Raw genomic sequence first — 15,007 nt, forward strand, 5'->3', positions numbered from 1 at the left:
CATTGGAGGTTCCCTCTTCTCAGATGACTCTAGCTTGTCTCAAGGTGACAAAAAAGTCTAACCAGCACACTATCCCATCCACACTCCACTTAGCTACCTGCCAACTCAAATGCCCCTGAGCAGAGTTGGGAAAACAGGGTGGCATTTACACAGCCCCCGCAGTCGCAGTGATCCACGTCTTCACTAGCAAACTCCTTGGTATCAAGAGCCCAACTTCATCATTGGGAGCCCATAGGCACCACAGCTTGTGAATGGCGAATGGGAACCATGTGCTCAGGGCAATGCCTGGAACCTGAAGACTAGCTGTACCCAGAACACTTGATGGTGACAATAGCTTTAGGCATCAAACTTGCCACACTGGGGTGGGCTGAGATGTTTTACTCAACTCAAGCTGTTGTCACTTGTGAGTGACTGCCCCATGAAGATCGCCTGCTGGAGATCAGCTTCATCTTGGGATCCTCCAGCTAGCAAGATGGCATTCTGTGTCCTACATGGAGGTTGATCATTTGCTGGGTTGCTTCTGGCCTGTCCGAACTGGTCACTGATGGTCCTAGCTGGGATGGTTATTTGGGGAACTATGTACGGAGGATGGGCTGAAGGAAAACATACATGTATCTCAGAGCTTTCTGGCTAGGTACCCAAACTACCAGGGGTGAAGTGGGCGGCCACATGGTAGAAGACACTAGGTAGATATGGACACAAATGTGGGAGTTTCCGGGCATTTGCAGCCTTCAGCTTGCACTTCCAAAGACCAATAATCAAGTGAATCACTCTGTTAGGAGGTCCAGGTGGCCAGAGCAGTGTGGAAGGCTTACATTGGTGTTCTTGGCTTCACTCCTTCCCCAGCCCTTCATATCCTAGTTCATCCCGCAGAATACCACTCAATCGTATTAGCAGGACAGAGGCAGAAAGAGAAGAGGGTGATAGGAAAATAGAGAAAGGAGGGTGGGGAAAGGAGAAAGAGTGAAATGGGAGATGAGACAGAGAGAGAGAGAGAGAGGGAGGGAGGGAGGGAGAGAGAGAGGGAGGGAGGGAGGGAGGGAGGGAGGGAGGGAGAGAGAGAGAGAGAGAGAGAGAGAGAGAGAGGGAGGGAGGGAGAGAGAGAGAGAGAGGGAGGGAGGGAGGGAGAGGGAGGGAGGGGGAGAGAGAGAGGGAGGGAGAGAGAGAGAGGGAGGGAGGGAGGGAGGGAGGGAGGGAGGGAGAGGGAGGGAGAGAGAGAGGGAGAGGGAGGGAGGGAGGGAGAGGGAGGGAGGGAGGGGGAGAGAGAGGGAGGGGGAGAGAGAGAGAGAGGGAGGGAGAGGGAGGGAGGGAGGGAGGGAGGGAGGGAGAGGGAGGGAGGGAGGGAGGGAGGGAGGGAGGGAGGGAGGGAGGGAGAGGGAGGGAGGGAGGGAGGGAGGGACGGAGAGAGAGGGAGGGAGAGAGAGAGAGAAACAAGGAACCGAGAAGGAGGAAGAGATGAAAGAGGAAGACAGAATGGGCATGACCCTCTCCAAGCCCTACGCAATGTGTTCTACATACACTTTCCATTTAGTTGTATTTGGATGGGAAAGAGTCTAGGCAAATGAAATCTGATTCTTAATTTAAAAGAAAAACAGCTTACACTTTGTCTGGATAGGGCCCAAAAGCCAGACTAAGTAACTAAATCAATTTAGTCTATTCTAATGACACAAGTTAAATGCAAATTAACTCATTTGTTCTGGGGAGAACTGTGTAAGGAGATGGTTGTGTGCCCCAAGTCATAGCATTTTGAAGCTTTTGGGTCCAGCCTGCTCAAATTGCTCCCTAGATTCAATGTCCGGAGCCTGCACCCTCACCCAAACGAGAGCCACCGTGCCTTGTGCACTGTGCTGAGGGGCCTGTTGTAGGATGAGGAAAAGCACCAGACACTTGGCCTCAGTGTTGGAGTTCTGAGGAGTTGAAGGGATAGAAAACAGGACAGGGCACTCCACTCTCTTGCGAGGCCCACTGCTCAACTCCAGCTTGTTGTCACGTGGGGAAGTGGCTACAGTATGGCCAAACCATGTAAGGGTGTCTGTCTTTCAACATTGTCGTATAACATCCTTTATGAGTGTTTTGGGGTGCATTAACAGTTATCCTGGGGTGCATGTGGCCCATGGAGTGCAGGGGAGATAAGCCCATTTCACAGATCAGAGACCAGTGTTCAGGCAATTCTGTTGGGTTGAGACAATGCATTTGCAGGGTCTGCCTTTCCCATGGGTTTAATGGACAAAACGGTTCCGTTTCTAAGACTAATTTCTTGTCTGCGCTCCTCTCTCTTTCAGGCCATTATGTTTATGTGGACACCTCTTTTGCTAAGCAAGGGGAGAAAGCTGTGCTGCTAAGCTCTGATTTGCAGGCGGAGGAATGGAACTGCCTTCGCCTGGTCTACCAGATAACCGCACCTCTGGGCCCCGTGTCAGAACCCAGCCAGTTGAACCTCTATGTGAGATTTGAGGATGAAAGCTTCGATCGCTTGCTTTGGTCCACTAAGGAGTCATCAGACAGCTGGCTCATAGCCAGTCTGGATCTTCCAAACAGCTCCAAGAAATTCAAGGTAGGCAGGGCTGAGGAGGAAGATAGGAGACCTGTGACTTGCTTTGTTTCATGAGGTCTTATGACAGTGGTTCTCAACTTTCCGAATTCTGAGACCCTTTAATACAGTTCCACATGTTCCCAACCATAAAATTTTTTTGTTACTACTTCCTAACTAATTTGGCTACTGTTATGGATCCTAATGTAAATATCTGATATGCAGGGTATCTGATATGAGACCCCTGTGAAACGGTCGTTTGACCATCAAAGGGGTTGTGACCCACAGATTAAGAACCATGTTTTATAACAAGTAAGTCAGTAAGGTTCATTGTAGTGTAGAAAATTAATGTAAATTAATATTTGTTTATTCCTTAAAAGAGCATCTTCATGAACTTTCCCATCTATTTAAAACATAAGGCTAGATGGTGCTTAACTTGACCTCCTCAGTGAAAATGAACTTTCTGGAATATTTTTGTTGCCAACAATTCTGCGTCATCCTTCTAAATTGTTTGTGGAATATGTTGTGTTATCTTCCTCATGGGTTAGTTGCTCCAAACTTTGAGCAAGACATTATCATAAAGTGAGATAATCAAATACTTTGAAAGAGGAAAGTTATTTGCCAGTCATGTTTCCTTTCCTTTTCAGAGAGGCTAACTGTTCTGTCGGCTCTGAGAGGAAGGCAGAAGACGTAAGGGGTGGGGCGTGGAGTGGAGCAGGGAACGGAGCTGAAGGGTGGTCCATATGACATGACAGTGTGTGTCCCTGAGCCACCAGGAGAACCCCATTCCTAATGCGCTCTGTTCCTAGGCTCAACCTTCTCCTGTGAAAGGCTTTAAAACAGAGCATCTCAGGCTAGCCCAGCCTGTTGGGAGTCTCTCTCCATCAGGCCGCCACTGAGGGAGGGAACATTGAGTCTGAGGTCCTATTTCACACCACCCTCCAATGGTTATCAGACCCCAAATCTACCCACATAGTTGCAAAAGATCCTGCTGAAACCACAGGAGAAAAAGCTATTTGAAAAACAGGACCAGATGTGAACTCTAACATTCCTTAAAATCAACCACACGAATTGTCACGCTTTTATCTGTTCTTTGTGTAAAATTCTCAATTTCTCATCAAAGTAGAAATTATGGATTAACTTTTGAACCTTTCCATCTCATGTGGAGATGTCTGATAGTTTTGGATCCCTGCCTTCTCATCCATCGATTCCTCGCAACACCACCATCCCCCCCCTTTTTTTTGCCCCTGTATCATCTGCCCTCAGCTCCATTCAGCACATCTCCATGAACATCCACCAGTGACTGCCTCCATGAACACAGGAGGATGTGGAAGTTAAGATAGCACTGGAAGACACTGGACTCTGTGCATCTGTTGGACACTGTCCATGTCAAAGTCCTCGGTGTACACGTATGTGTTCATGTATGCACAGGAATGAATGCAATAGTAAGAACCACATTCAATAGCCATGAATCACACTGAATGACAGCTCCTGACTAAGAACTGAAATAATAGACAGGAAACATGGTGTTCTGATGCCTGATCCCCCTTCTCCCCCATATGTTGTACAGATTATGATAGAAGGTGTCCTGGGACAAGGAGACACAGCCAGCATTGCCCTCTTTGAAATCAAGATGACGGCCGGCTACTGTATCGGTGAGTGAGCTTCGTGATCATGGCAGCGGAATGCAAATCTCTCCCTACAATCCACTGCCAGTAAGCGCTAAATCTATCCTAAAGGCCAAGTGTGTCATGAAACACAGTGCAAAATGCGTAGTAGCTTCTGTTCTTTGCAAGGGTCACCTGAAGATGGTACATTGATCCTCGGTCTTCAGTGGAAAGGCTCATTAGCATTTGTTCTAACTGTCTGGATTAACAAGGAGAAATAGACACTTTTACCCATCAGCAATGCTCCCTAACCTCCCTTAGTTATGATAAAAGCAATGGCTGGCTTGCTGTGAAAGGCCATCAGAAACTCTGTGTGTGCCAGAAGAGGAAACATCCATCACGTCACCTACTTCCTGATACACTGCTACTGCTGTCTTCATCATCAAAGCTGTCACTCGGATCCTGCCTGGTGTGGGCAGGATTGATTGCCTGCGGGGCAGCTTTGAGAAGGCAGGAAAAGAGGACAGCCCCTGCCCCATGGGTGCCTGACCCTTCCTCATCTGCCGCTGACCATAACTACCCAGTGAGCACTGCACGGAGGGGCTGGCGTCTGTGGAGGTTCACATAGAAGTTTGTCTGGGGGGAAAATCTGGTAGGAGAAAGGATCTGAGCATACAGGCACAAAGGCCAGAGTCGAGCAGTTGGCAACCATCACGGAGTTTCTTCCAGAGACTGGTCTCAGGACCGGGAGCCTGGGTTTACCTAATTATGAGGTTGGTAAGTGTTAGAGTTAGCTTGCAAGGGACAGGCGTCCAGCTGTGGCTTTCCAATGATGTCACTGGTCTCCATGAGCTGGAGATGAGGAAAATATAGATGCATAGGAGCTAGTAAACTCCTGGAAGAGACTTTGACTTTACAGGGACTGCAGGAAGAGGATCTTAAACCAGGGGTGTGGTAAAAAGTGGGGGAGTAGCATTGCAAAAGAAAAAAGTCAATAGAGCTGCGAGACGCCTCAGTATTGTCTGTGTTTAGACTGAGGACTCGGGCCAAAGGGAGCGGAGAGTCAAAGATGATCCTGTACGAGGAGCCTATGCTAAAACCCTGTGGTACCGCTTCTCTGTTTTAGTCTTTAAGTGATACCTCTAAGGCAGAGCTTCCATCCAGGCTTCTCCCATGAGTAGCCTAGGTGCTGCCCCTCCACACACTGAAGTAGTCAGATGCAACTGGGGAGCGTCACCTGCTGGCTTAGTCTCTCACTACACCTCCCAATCCCTGCCCGGCTCTAGTCATCCGCTGCAAAACAGAGTTGGTTCCTGTGAGGTCTGAGAAGAGGTGGATTTGAGGGTGGGCACTCAAGAAGTGTTCATTTCTTTCCCGCAGATGACTTGGTGGCTTCTAATTTATTTGAAACAAAAAGGACACTACAGAAGTGTACCTTGCCATGCTTTCGCCCCTCCTTGCTCTGTGCCCACTTCTTCTCTTGGCTCCTTGTCTGTGCAATTGGGTTAATAATAGTACCTTTCTCAAGGAGCTATGTTGAGGATTAAGTGAATTCATAGCAAAAGCTTAGGCGAGTGCCTGGCATGCTGAGAAGGATTTTGCTTTTTATTACACTCTGTGGCAGCCCTTGGCGCTAGATGTTGAGCATCAGTTGGCATAGACTGTAGTGGAAATTTGAAAAGAAATCTTGAGATTTGTCAGTGCTCGCTGACAACTGTACCAGCTAGGATCCTGGCAGGAAGGTGGGAGCTGGAAGGTGGGGGTGGGCTGGGGGGTGGAGGAGTGGATGGGGATCAACCTTGCCTCTGTAATTTGAAGAAAGCCTGTCACCATCAAGGAGACCAAAAGCTATGCAGGGTAAAGACACCTGCAGGCGCTGCCACTGTGACCAGAATCAGGACCAGCTGTGACTCATAAGCTGTTACCTCGCTTGCCAATGGGATAAGGGAGAAGGAATTACTAGCACCTTGAAACAGTGGCTGTGGAGTCAAAACTGCTTCTGGCTAGGCTTTTCCCTCTGTAAAGGGGCCTAGCTCACCATGGCAACCTGACAGTGATAGCGCTGACCACTAGCACTGATGTCACCTTTCCCCCTCCCTTAAGTAGGACCCAGTGAGGAGGTGGATGGAGCAGTAGAGAAGAGCAGGATGCAATCACCCTTCATTTTGTAATTGCAAGATTATGGTGTCAGCAGCCGGATTGGGTTTATAAATTCCCTGTTCCCACTAGAAGAATTTGTTAATGGGGAACAAGTTATAGCAAACATATCAATGTCCTCAGAGGTTTTACTTCCGTATCTCTCATCTCTAGGCAGGAGTTGCAGGAGGACCCTGGGCCAGGTGTGTGCCTCTCCTATCTATTCTGACTAAATTCTAAGTCATCAGAAAAGTGGGGGAAATTTTAGCATCTTGGAAGCATGAGTTCTGGGAATCTTGCTCACCATAACAAGGTGGAGCACTGGGCCAGCAGGTCATAGAAAGAGAGGTGCAGAAAAGGCCTAGAGCTGAGGAAACAACCCTAAAGTAGTACATTCAAATACACTCAGTGGAGTTGGGCACATAGGTCTGCGGTCAGGTGCATGCTTAACATGTGCTAGACCCTGGTCTTAGTCCCTGAAACCAAAAATTGACTAGTTAATTTAATAGATGACCAAAATAATCATCACCTTATTTCAGGCATGGGCCACGTGTCCAGTGCTCTGGTGCTGGACCGAGAGCTGCCCATGCCTGCAGTCTGATAATGTGGGCCTGTTGTTTCTGATTCACACAGCAAGAAACTGACTCAGAGAGACGGTGAGTCCCACAGCAAGCCACAGGGCTAATGGGAGAAAGGACTACGGCTCAGAGGGCCAATGAAGAAGGAGCGCGTTGATTCGTTACTGGATCTCCCTTCTTGCACAATATTGTTCAGAATTTCTGGTCCACAGGCCCCCATGGTTGAGGAAGAGAGCCCTCAGAATGACAAAGGGCAGACTCTGCAGAGAGTGTGTGTAGTGGGGGACTGCTTGTTCATTTCCTGGCCACCCAGACCTGAAATAATAACATGGAAAGTGTATTAATTAAAACACTGCTCAGCCTATTGGCTTAGGCTTTTCATTAACTAACTCTTACATCTTAAATGAACCCATTTCTCTTATTTTATATTTTACCATGAGGCTAGTGTTTTATCAGCAAGGTTCCAGCGTGTCTGTCTTCTTTGGCAGCTACATGCATCTCCCTGACTCTGCCTTTTTTCTCCTCTATCTCTGCTTGGATTTCCTGCTTTGCTCTATTCTGCATGGCAATAGGACCAAAGACGATTCCTTATTAACCAATGGCAATAAAACATATTCACAGCATACAAAGGGGAATCCTACATCAAGTGTGCGTGTCCCCAGGTTTGGCTGCAGGTCTGTGACATGCGTGTCTATGCTTCTTCCTCCAGAATGTGACTTTGAAGAAAACCATCTCTGTGGCTTTGTGAACCGCTGGAATCCCAACGTGAACTGGTTTGTTGGAGGGGGAACTGTGAAGAACTCCCACTCTGTCCTCCCACAGGACCACACCTTCAGGAGCGAGCAGGGTGAGCCGGTCACAAATGCAGTCTCCTTCCCAGGGTGAACCCTGCCTTCAGCTCCCACCTCCTGGCTTTTGTCAATAGAAGAAAGGGTGGGGAATCACACCAGGAGACCTAGTGGAGGAGGAAGGAAGGACAGCCTGTGAGACAGGGACAACTGCAGACATAAGCTTGTAACTAAGGAAGTCGTAAAAGGAGAGGTTTTAGATCGTCTATAAGCTTGGATGTTTTTACATGTCCGTGGTTTGTTTCACTTTTTTTCTGTTGGCTGTGTTCTTATTTCTAAAGACAAGGCTGGAAAAATTCCGATCTTCATTAAAAATAGATTGCAGGTTGGCAAGTCCTTAAGAATTTCCCAGGAGACCGTCAATGCTAAAGATTATTTTGCTGAAGTGTGCAACAGGGCCCCCTGGTGGTCAAGTACACGGGCACTCTACAAGGAAAAGGCAGAGGCGAGGCTCGCAGAGAGGGAGAAAACCTCAGGAGGGGAAGCTAGGGCAAGGTTTCTTCTCATCTGAAAAACATCCTAGTCTTCGACTCTATGGCCTTTTCTAAGTATTGAGAAGATTCTGACTTTCCCTCCCCCGCTTTTTTTTTCACTATTGACACATCCTAGTCAGTTTCATATGATGACAGACAGCGTGGACCTTTGCCGGGATACATAACCGTGGTTCCCTATTGTCTCTCGCTGACTGCAGTCTCTTGACATCTAAACATTTAAAAGCATGTCTTTGACTTTGCCCCCAGTGCATCCATTCTGCAGGTCACCTGGACTCTAGAGTCTACATCTTGACATCCATCGCTCTTCTCTTTGTTCATGCTCCCCCTCCTCCTTTGTATTGAGTCTCAGACTCAGTTTCCCGCAAGGGCCAAGCAGAGAGATTAAGCAAGTGGCTAGCTACTGAGGACTGTGGCTAACTAGAAAGTTGAGACATACAGAGTAGATCTGATTGTGTTGTCGCAAAGCGTGAGCCCACTTCATAAGATCTTTTGATTTCTTCTTCCTTAAAATAATCAGGAAGAGAGGGGTAGGTTTTGAAATTTCTCAGTTTGTAAAAATTAGCGTGTATTTTCTAAATCAAAATAAAGAAAAATACTATAAATCCTAAATGGGCTGACAAAAGGTTAATTAGCTCCTGCTTTTCGGCCTCTATTTTACAGGATTTTTTTTTTTCCTTTTCAACATGTCCAGGTTACTTAGAACAAAATACTTCTAAGTAGCCAGCTATGCACATAGGGCTTGTTTGCCTGAGATAAACCCAACTTTGCATTTAGCATTTTTATTCATCTGGTCTTGAATTGGGTACAATGAAGAAAATGGCAATGAAAATGGCAAGCTACCATGCTGCTTCCAAACTTCAAGAGATACTTGCCAAGAAAAAGAACCTCTTTCTCCCAGAAATGGACATCAAACAAGATCATATCTGCCAAATGTTGTCAGAATTATCCTCTTCCCTTACAAAAAGAAAGGCGATGAACATTTAGAGATAAAATAACACTGATGAGTATTCAGAATCAAAAGCAAAGTGGTAGATAGTTGGAGATAAAAGAACCCTTGTAAGTCATGCAAGTGAAGTAAACGGATTCGAAGGGGAGGTGTGGCTTTAGAGAGAGAGAAGAGAGGAGAGAAGCAATGACGCTGTGAATAGCTGCATCAACTGCAAGAAGTAAGGAGAGAGGGGTGAGGTGGGGTGAAAAAGCACCGTGTGGGCAAAATCTAAAAAGCTTGAATGTGGGAGCAGATTTGGACTTCACTGACAGTGGGAAGCCAGCAGAGGTCTTTGAACAGAGGGTGAGACAACATCACACAATGGGTATAATAGCACCCTGAAGGTGATTGTCTTGCTAGGTGGAGGACAAGACCACAGAATAATGGAATAAATTAATACTCCAGTAGCCCTTTAGATAGAATTCGGGTTAGTCACATAAGGGACTATGACACACACACACAAAAAAAACATTTTCACTTCCTAATTTTAAAAGAAAGGCTTAGCATTTTTGGTAATATCAGAAATTTGGGTTAACTCAGAACAGTAAAATGCCACCCCCAAAACCTTTGTTTAAATAAATAAAGCTGCTAACAATCTCTTGGGATTTCATAAGAGAAAATCTGGGTGACTTTCTCATTACGTGTGGCGCCAGGTTAGCTCAGTGATGGTTCTTCCATTATATCTTATAAATCAAGCCCAGAAAATGATAGGAAGTTGAAGCTGTAATCACCGTGGGTCTCTGTTTCACAGCTACACAGAGGTAGCCACTCAAAAATTAGCTCCAAGATGGTGAGCATCGTGATCTTCTGATGACATTATTCACAGTGCCATTGTCATCCCCATTGATGGTAAGAGCCAGCTGGCCTGCAGGAATGGGGATTTCTCAGGAGAAGCCAAACCAACCTCTGGACGAGTGTCAAACTGTTTGTATGTCTGTATTTCCTGAATGCGGACTCTCCTTAAAAGAGTGTAATCTACAGGTCTTCCTCCATGGCCACAGACCATGTTGGCCATATTGGATCAGTAAGGGACAGAGAATGAGCTAGTCCAGGAGTCCCCCAGCTTGTATTCAGTTCTCAGAGTGCTGGGTTTCCTGGAGCCACCCCTCAGTATCCCAGAGTCACCATTAACCTATTTGCAGGTGAGGTGAGGAATTTGCTTCCAGTGATCGTCAAGATGCTTTTGCATTGCATATTTTACTTTTCTCTCTTGGCCTGGTGCTACACATTAAAATCCCTGTTTTCAGCACTCGTTGGGATCTATTTCAGAGCTGTGTGAGAGCCTTTTGAATACATATAAGTGCATTGTATTTGACACCAGAAAAAAAGGAAGGGAGGGTGAAAAGGACCGCAATACGGTCATCCTTGAAGGCCTCTATGTTCTGCTGATGCAGAGGTCATCTCTGCTACGGCACTTGCCTCTGTCCTCTGTTCACTCTGTCCGTCCTATTTCCTCCTTTCCATTTTCCAACCATTTCCGCTTTCCCGGGGCTATTTCTAAAGCATCTCCAAAAGGCAAGCAGTTCTAGCAATGTTTGGTACCCCTAATACCAAGCATCAGACGCTATGGCTGAAAGGGAAAAGTCTAGAGAAAGCTTACATCTCCCTTCCAGCAAACCACCAGCTGACCTCCAGGAAGAGGCTTTTCATGGATCTCTCATGTCATATAGTCACCCACCTGCTTGTTATATACACATCATAGGCGACACACACATACGCATCTATACCAGGCATTCTTGCATGCTTTGGTGATGTGAAAAGTCACGAACTTTGAAGAGATCTTGTCTAAAAATGTTCTTTCCCAGAACAGTAGTCGGGGGACATGTTGCCTTAGTTTCTTTCCCGTTGATGTGAAATACTCTGATAGAGCAACTTGAGAGACAAGAGGTTTATTATTCACTCCATTATCGTAGGGGAAGTCACAGTGGCAGGAGCTTGAGGTAGTCAGTCTCAGGGTATCCACAGCAAAGAAGCAGAGAATGATGGGCCAATGCGACCCGTGGTGGGAGGGTCTTCCCACTGCAATTAATATCATAAGATAAAGCCCCCCCGGCAGACTCACCCAAAGGACCATCTTCAAGATGGTTCTAATATCTGTCAAGTTAACAGTTAACTCTTGCTGCTTCAATTCCACTCCTCATCAACTTGACACCCAAACATCATTTTTAAGCCATAATCTTTCATTCTTTATCAGTATAGGCTCCAGACCACATTATATATAACATGCATTCCATCAAACTTTAAACTACCCTATACCTCTCAACAGTTCCAGCGCTGTCAAATTGTCTATCTATGAGGCTCTACAAAGTATGTAACTTTGAAAAAAAAGTTACACACTTCTAAGATATAATGGCACAGAGAAAACAATCCCATTCCAAAAGGGAAAACAAGGCATAACAAGAAATAATCAAAACAAGCCCCAAATCTATTAGAACGGCTCCACTCCTCCAATTATGCCACTGCAACGGGTGTAAACTCTCTCGTAGGTGGACTCCACTTCATGCATGAACTCCCAGAAAGCCGCACCTTACTCAGGATAGGGCATAAGAAAGTGATTTCTGAAGATTCCAAAATATTTGTCTAAAGAGATTTGCCCGCAAGATGACAAAGACTTGCCCAGTGCGACTCTTGCAGAAAAACAAAACTACCAACACTCGAAAGAAAATAGAGATTGCCTCTCTTATTCCATTTGCCTTCTATTGGATATTGATTTTCTCCACACTCTATCAATTTGGGTGGCCAAGGAGAGATTAAACGCTCTAGATGTCTGCCTGCAGCAGCAGAGTTTGCTCTCTGTGGACTCAGCTCCTGTTCGTTCACATACTGGAAGCAGCTTAAGCCTTTGTATTTGGTAAGAAGTGAAGACCCACGCAGCAGAGACCCGGGTGTGGAAGGACGCATTCCCAGTTCTTTGCTGTAGAAAGGGGAACAGTCTGTACAACATCTGCAGAACGCACTGTGAATACCGGGTTCTTTCCTTTGAGTGCGTGTTTTTACCAGTTTCCCCCAAACAGTGAGGGAGCTCTGACTTTTCAAATGAACACTGTCCCCAACTTCCTGTTGAAAGATAGAAACAGATTCTGCACTAAGAATTGAGTTTCTTTGTGATATGGGAGGGGATGTGGTTTTTATCTTGTTTTCGTGTCTTTCCAGTTCTGATTCACCTCATTGGGGTTTCTTCTTCATTAATATTTCATGAAGTCAAACAAAACCATTCGTGAGGTAACTTGCTGACAGCTCGGATCAGCACTGTTTCCTATGCATCTCAGCAAAAAGAAGGGAATTGATGGGAAAATAATGAGGAGAATTCATTATTTTCTTGAGGCTTGAGGTTTTTAAAGTCAAGCCGCTCAAAGTGCCACTCTGCAAGGAGCTGGACAAAGTTTCAAAACTCAAAATAAGATTAGGGTTGTTTTATTCCTCCAAAGCCCACGAGAAGGCTGAATCAGCTTTCCATATGTCACGCCATTCTCCTCCCTTCGGTTTGGATGGAGCGCCGAGTGGCAGGATGGCACCTAAGCATTCTGTCTGCCTTGCACAGCTTGGGCCGTGGCATCAGCACCCAGTGGGGATGTGGCTTTGTTTGCTTCCTCAGCATTGCCTTCACACAAGTCTGCTGGGTCTCCCTCTGTGGCTTCATAGCCATCTTCGCACAGCAACAGTCTGACTTCCAAGGATTAAGTCCAGCCAGGGCATACCTCCCATGTCTTATGGATGCAGATCGTCACTCAGGCTCTTCCACAGAGCAGCAGCAGCAAGGAGAAGTTTGTGTTCTCTTTCTGTGTATTCACTTTTCTCTTCTTTGACTTTCTTCCACTCCCTGAACCAGGCTGGCTTTTGGGGATTGGGGAAGAAGTATAATAGGGTTCAGAACATAAAAGAAGGGCGATGGGCAAAACACTTTACCTGCCTGCTGCTGTTTAATCTTAGACTGACGCCCTTAAACTGCAGGTGGTCAAAGGCCACTTCTCCCACGGCCAATGAGAATTGTGCTCTATAGTTCCAGGAAAGGAATGATGCTATTTCTGGTTGACTACATGAACTTCTTTCAGTTTTTAGGAGTAATGGGATCAGCCAGACCTTCTCAATGGGTATAACCATGCACACAGGCAGTCCTCTTGAGAGGATTTTTCTGAAGTGCTGTAGCCCGCTCAGGCTAAGGAAAAAGTCAGAGCCTTTGCTCCATCAAACTCTGGGAAGTCATCAGCAACAAAATTGGTCCCCACAGCTCTACAATCAGATTCTTGCCTTTTCCTATATCCGAGAGAAGCCAGGCACTTCTCTCTGTATTCGACAAACTTTTCACTGTTCAAATTCTCTCTCAAACGCTGATCTGCTCAGGCCTGGGGAGATGGCTCACTGGGTAAAGTGCTTGTCATCCAAGCATGAGGATCAGAGTTCAGATCCCTAGAACCAAAGTAAGTGGGGAAGCTCACCCCTAGTTCCAAACTCTCAAGGCAGATTTAGGGGATTAACCAGGCCAGCTATGTCTCCAAGCTCTGACTTCAGCTGAGAGACCCTGCTTCAAAGAACAAGGAGGAGGTTATTGAGGAAGACTCATAAACATCAATGTTGTACCTTCACATGCACGTGTCCCCACACATAGACAATCATACACCACTATATCCTAAAAACAAACAAATAAATTACAGTATACCTGTTCTGAGCTTATAAATAGAAAAAAAAATATTCTGTCCAAGCCACACTGCATAGCTCTTCTCATCATAACCTAAATAAATGTGTAGAAAATTACTACTAGTGCTAATGACTCCCCCTTATAGGAAGCAGACCATAGGACAAGCATCGCTCTAGGTTCATAAGTTGTATTGTTATTTCCTTATAACTACAATGAGCAATTATGTTAGGCACACAATGAACACTTTACATACATGATCTCCTTTCATACCAGCAACCCTAGAGGAAAGCACAGTTGTCTGTCCCAACTGGGGGGTTCCTCATCTGTGAATTCAACTAACAGTGGACAAACACAGTCAGAAAAGTGACTGCATGTATGTCACACAGTTGCTGAGTTCTCTCTTGCTCTTACCCATTAAACAGCAAGAAAAGTTACATTGTATCACTATTTTAAGTTATTTACAAGTGGTTTAAAGCATATCAGAAGGGCTGAGGGTGTAGCTCAGTGGCAGAACACCTGTTTAGCATGTACAAAGCTGAGGGTTTGATACCTAACACTGTGTAAAAAAATAAATAAGCAAACAAACCAAGGGTAGTATTGTGTGCCTGTAATTACAGCCTTCAGGAGCCTGAAGCAAGAGGATTGGGGATTAGAAGCCATCTAGGGCTACACAGCAAGGCTCTGTCTATAAGCAAATAAATAAAAACTTAAAAAATAAATTTATTTATTTTACATCCCAGGCTCAGTTTCCCCTCCCTCCTCTCCTCTCTGTCTCTCCCCTATTCCCACTCTGTTCCCACCCACCTCCAGTCCACTCCTCCTCTATTTCTGTTTAGGAAAGGGCAAATCTCCCATGAGTATCAACAAAGCATGGCATATCAATTTGCAGTAAGACTAAGCACCTCTCCATGTATTAAGCCTGGGGAAGGCAACCCAACCGTTAAAGGCTACACTCATAAACCAATAATAATAAAACTTTCAAAAGCATATAAGATGCACATAGGTTACACACAAACACTAGTCTATTTTATATGAAGGACTTGAGTATTCACAGAATTTAATATACCCAGGGGTTCCTGGATCTAATCTCATCCAGATAGCAAAGGATGTTAGGGTTCTCATTCTAGAGCCCAGGAAATTGTGGTTCAGACTGATTCAGAGATCTGCTTAAGTCCCAGCAGCTCGCCAAG

At 45.8% G+C, this 15,007-nt stretch overlaps 1 protein-coding gene across 2 annotated transcripts in view; it reads left to right on the forward strand.

The window, feature by feature from the left end:
• Mamdc2 (MAM domain containing 2) overlaps window positions 1-15,007 on the forward strand; it is a 137,284-nt gene that overhangs the window by 66,647 nt on the left and 55,630 nt on the right. For both annotated transcript variants that reach the window (XM_057778068.1, XM_057778067.1), the window contains exons 3-5: window positions 2,283-2,554; window positions 4,101-4,185; window positions 7,561-7,698. In XM_057778068.1, the coding sequence (XP_057634051.1) occupies window positions 2,283-2,554; window positions 4,101-4,185; window positions 7,561-7,698 (495 nt within the window). The remainder of the gene's footprint in view (window positions 1-2,282; window positions 2,555-4,100; window positions 4,186-7,560; window positions 7,699-15,007) is intronic.

Source organism: Chionomys nivalis, chromosome 8 (assembly GCF_950005125.1).
Source record: "Chionomys nivalis chromosome 8, mChiNiv1.1, whole genome shotgun sequence".
Taxonomy (NCBI): Eukaryota; Metazoa; Chordata; class Mammalia; order Rodentia; family Cricetidae; genus Chionomys; species Chionomys nivalis.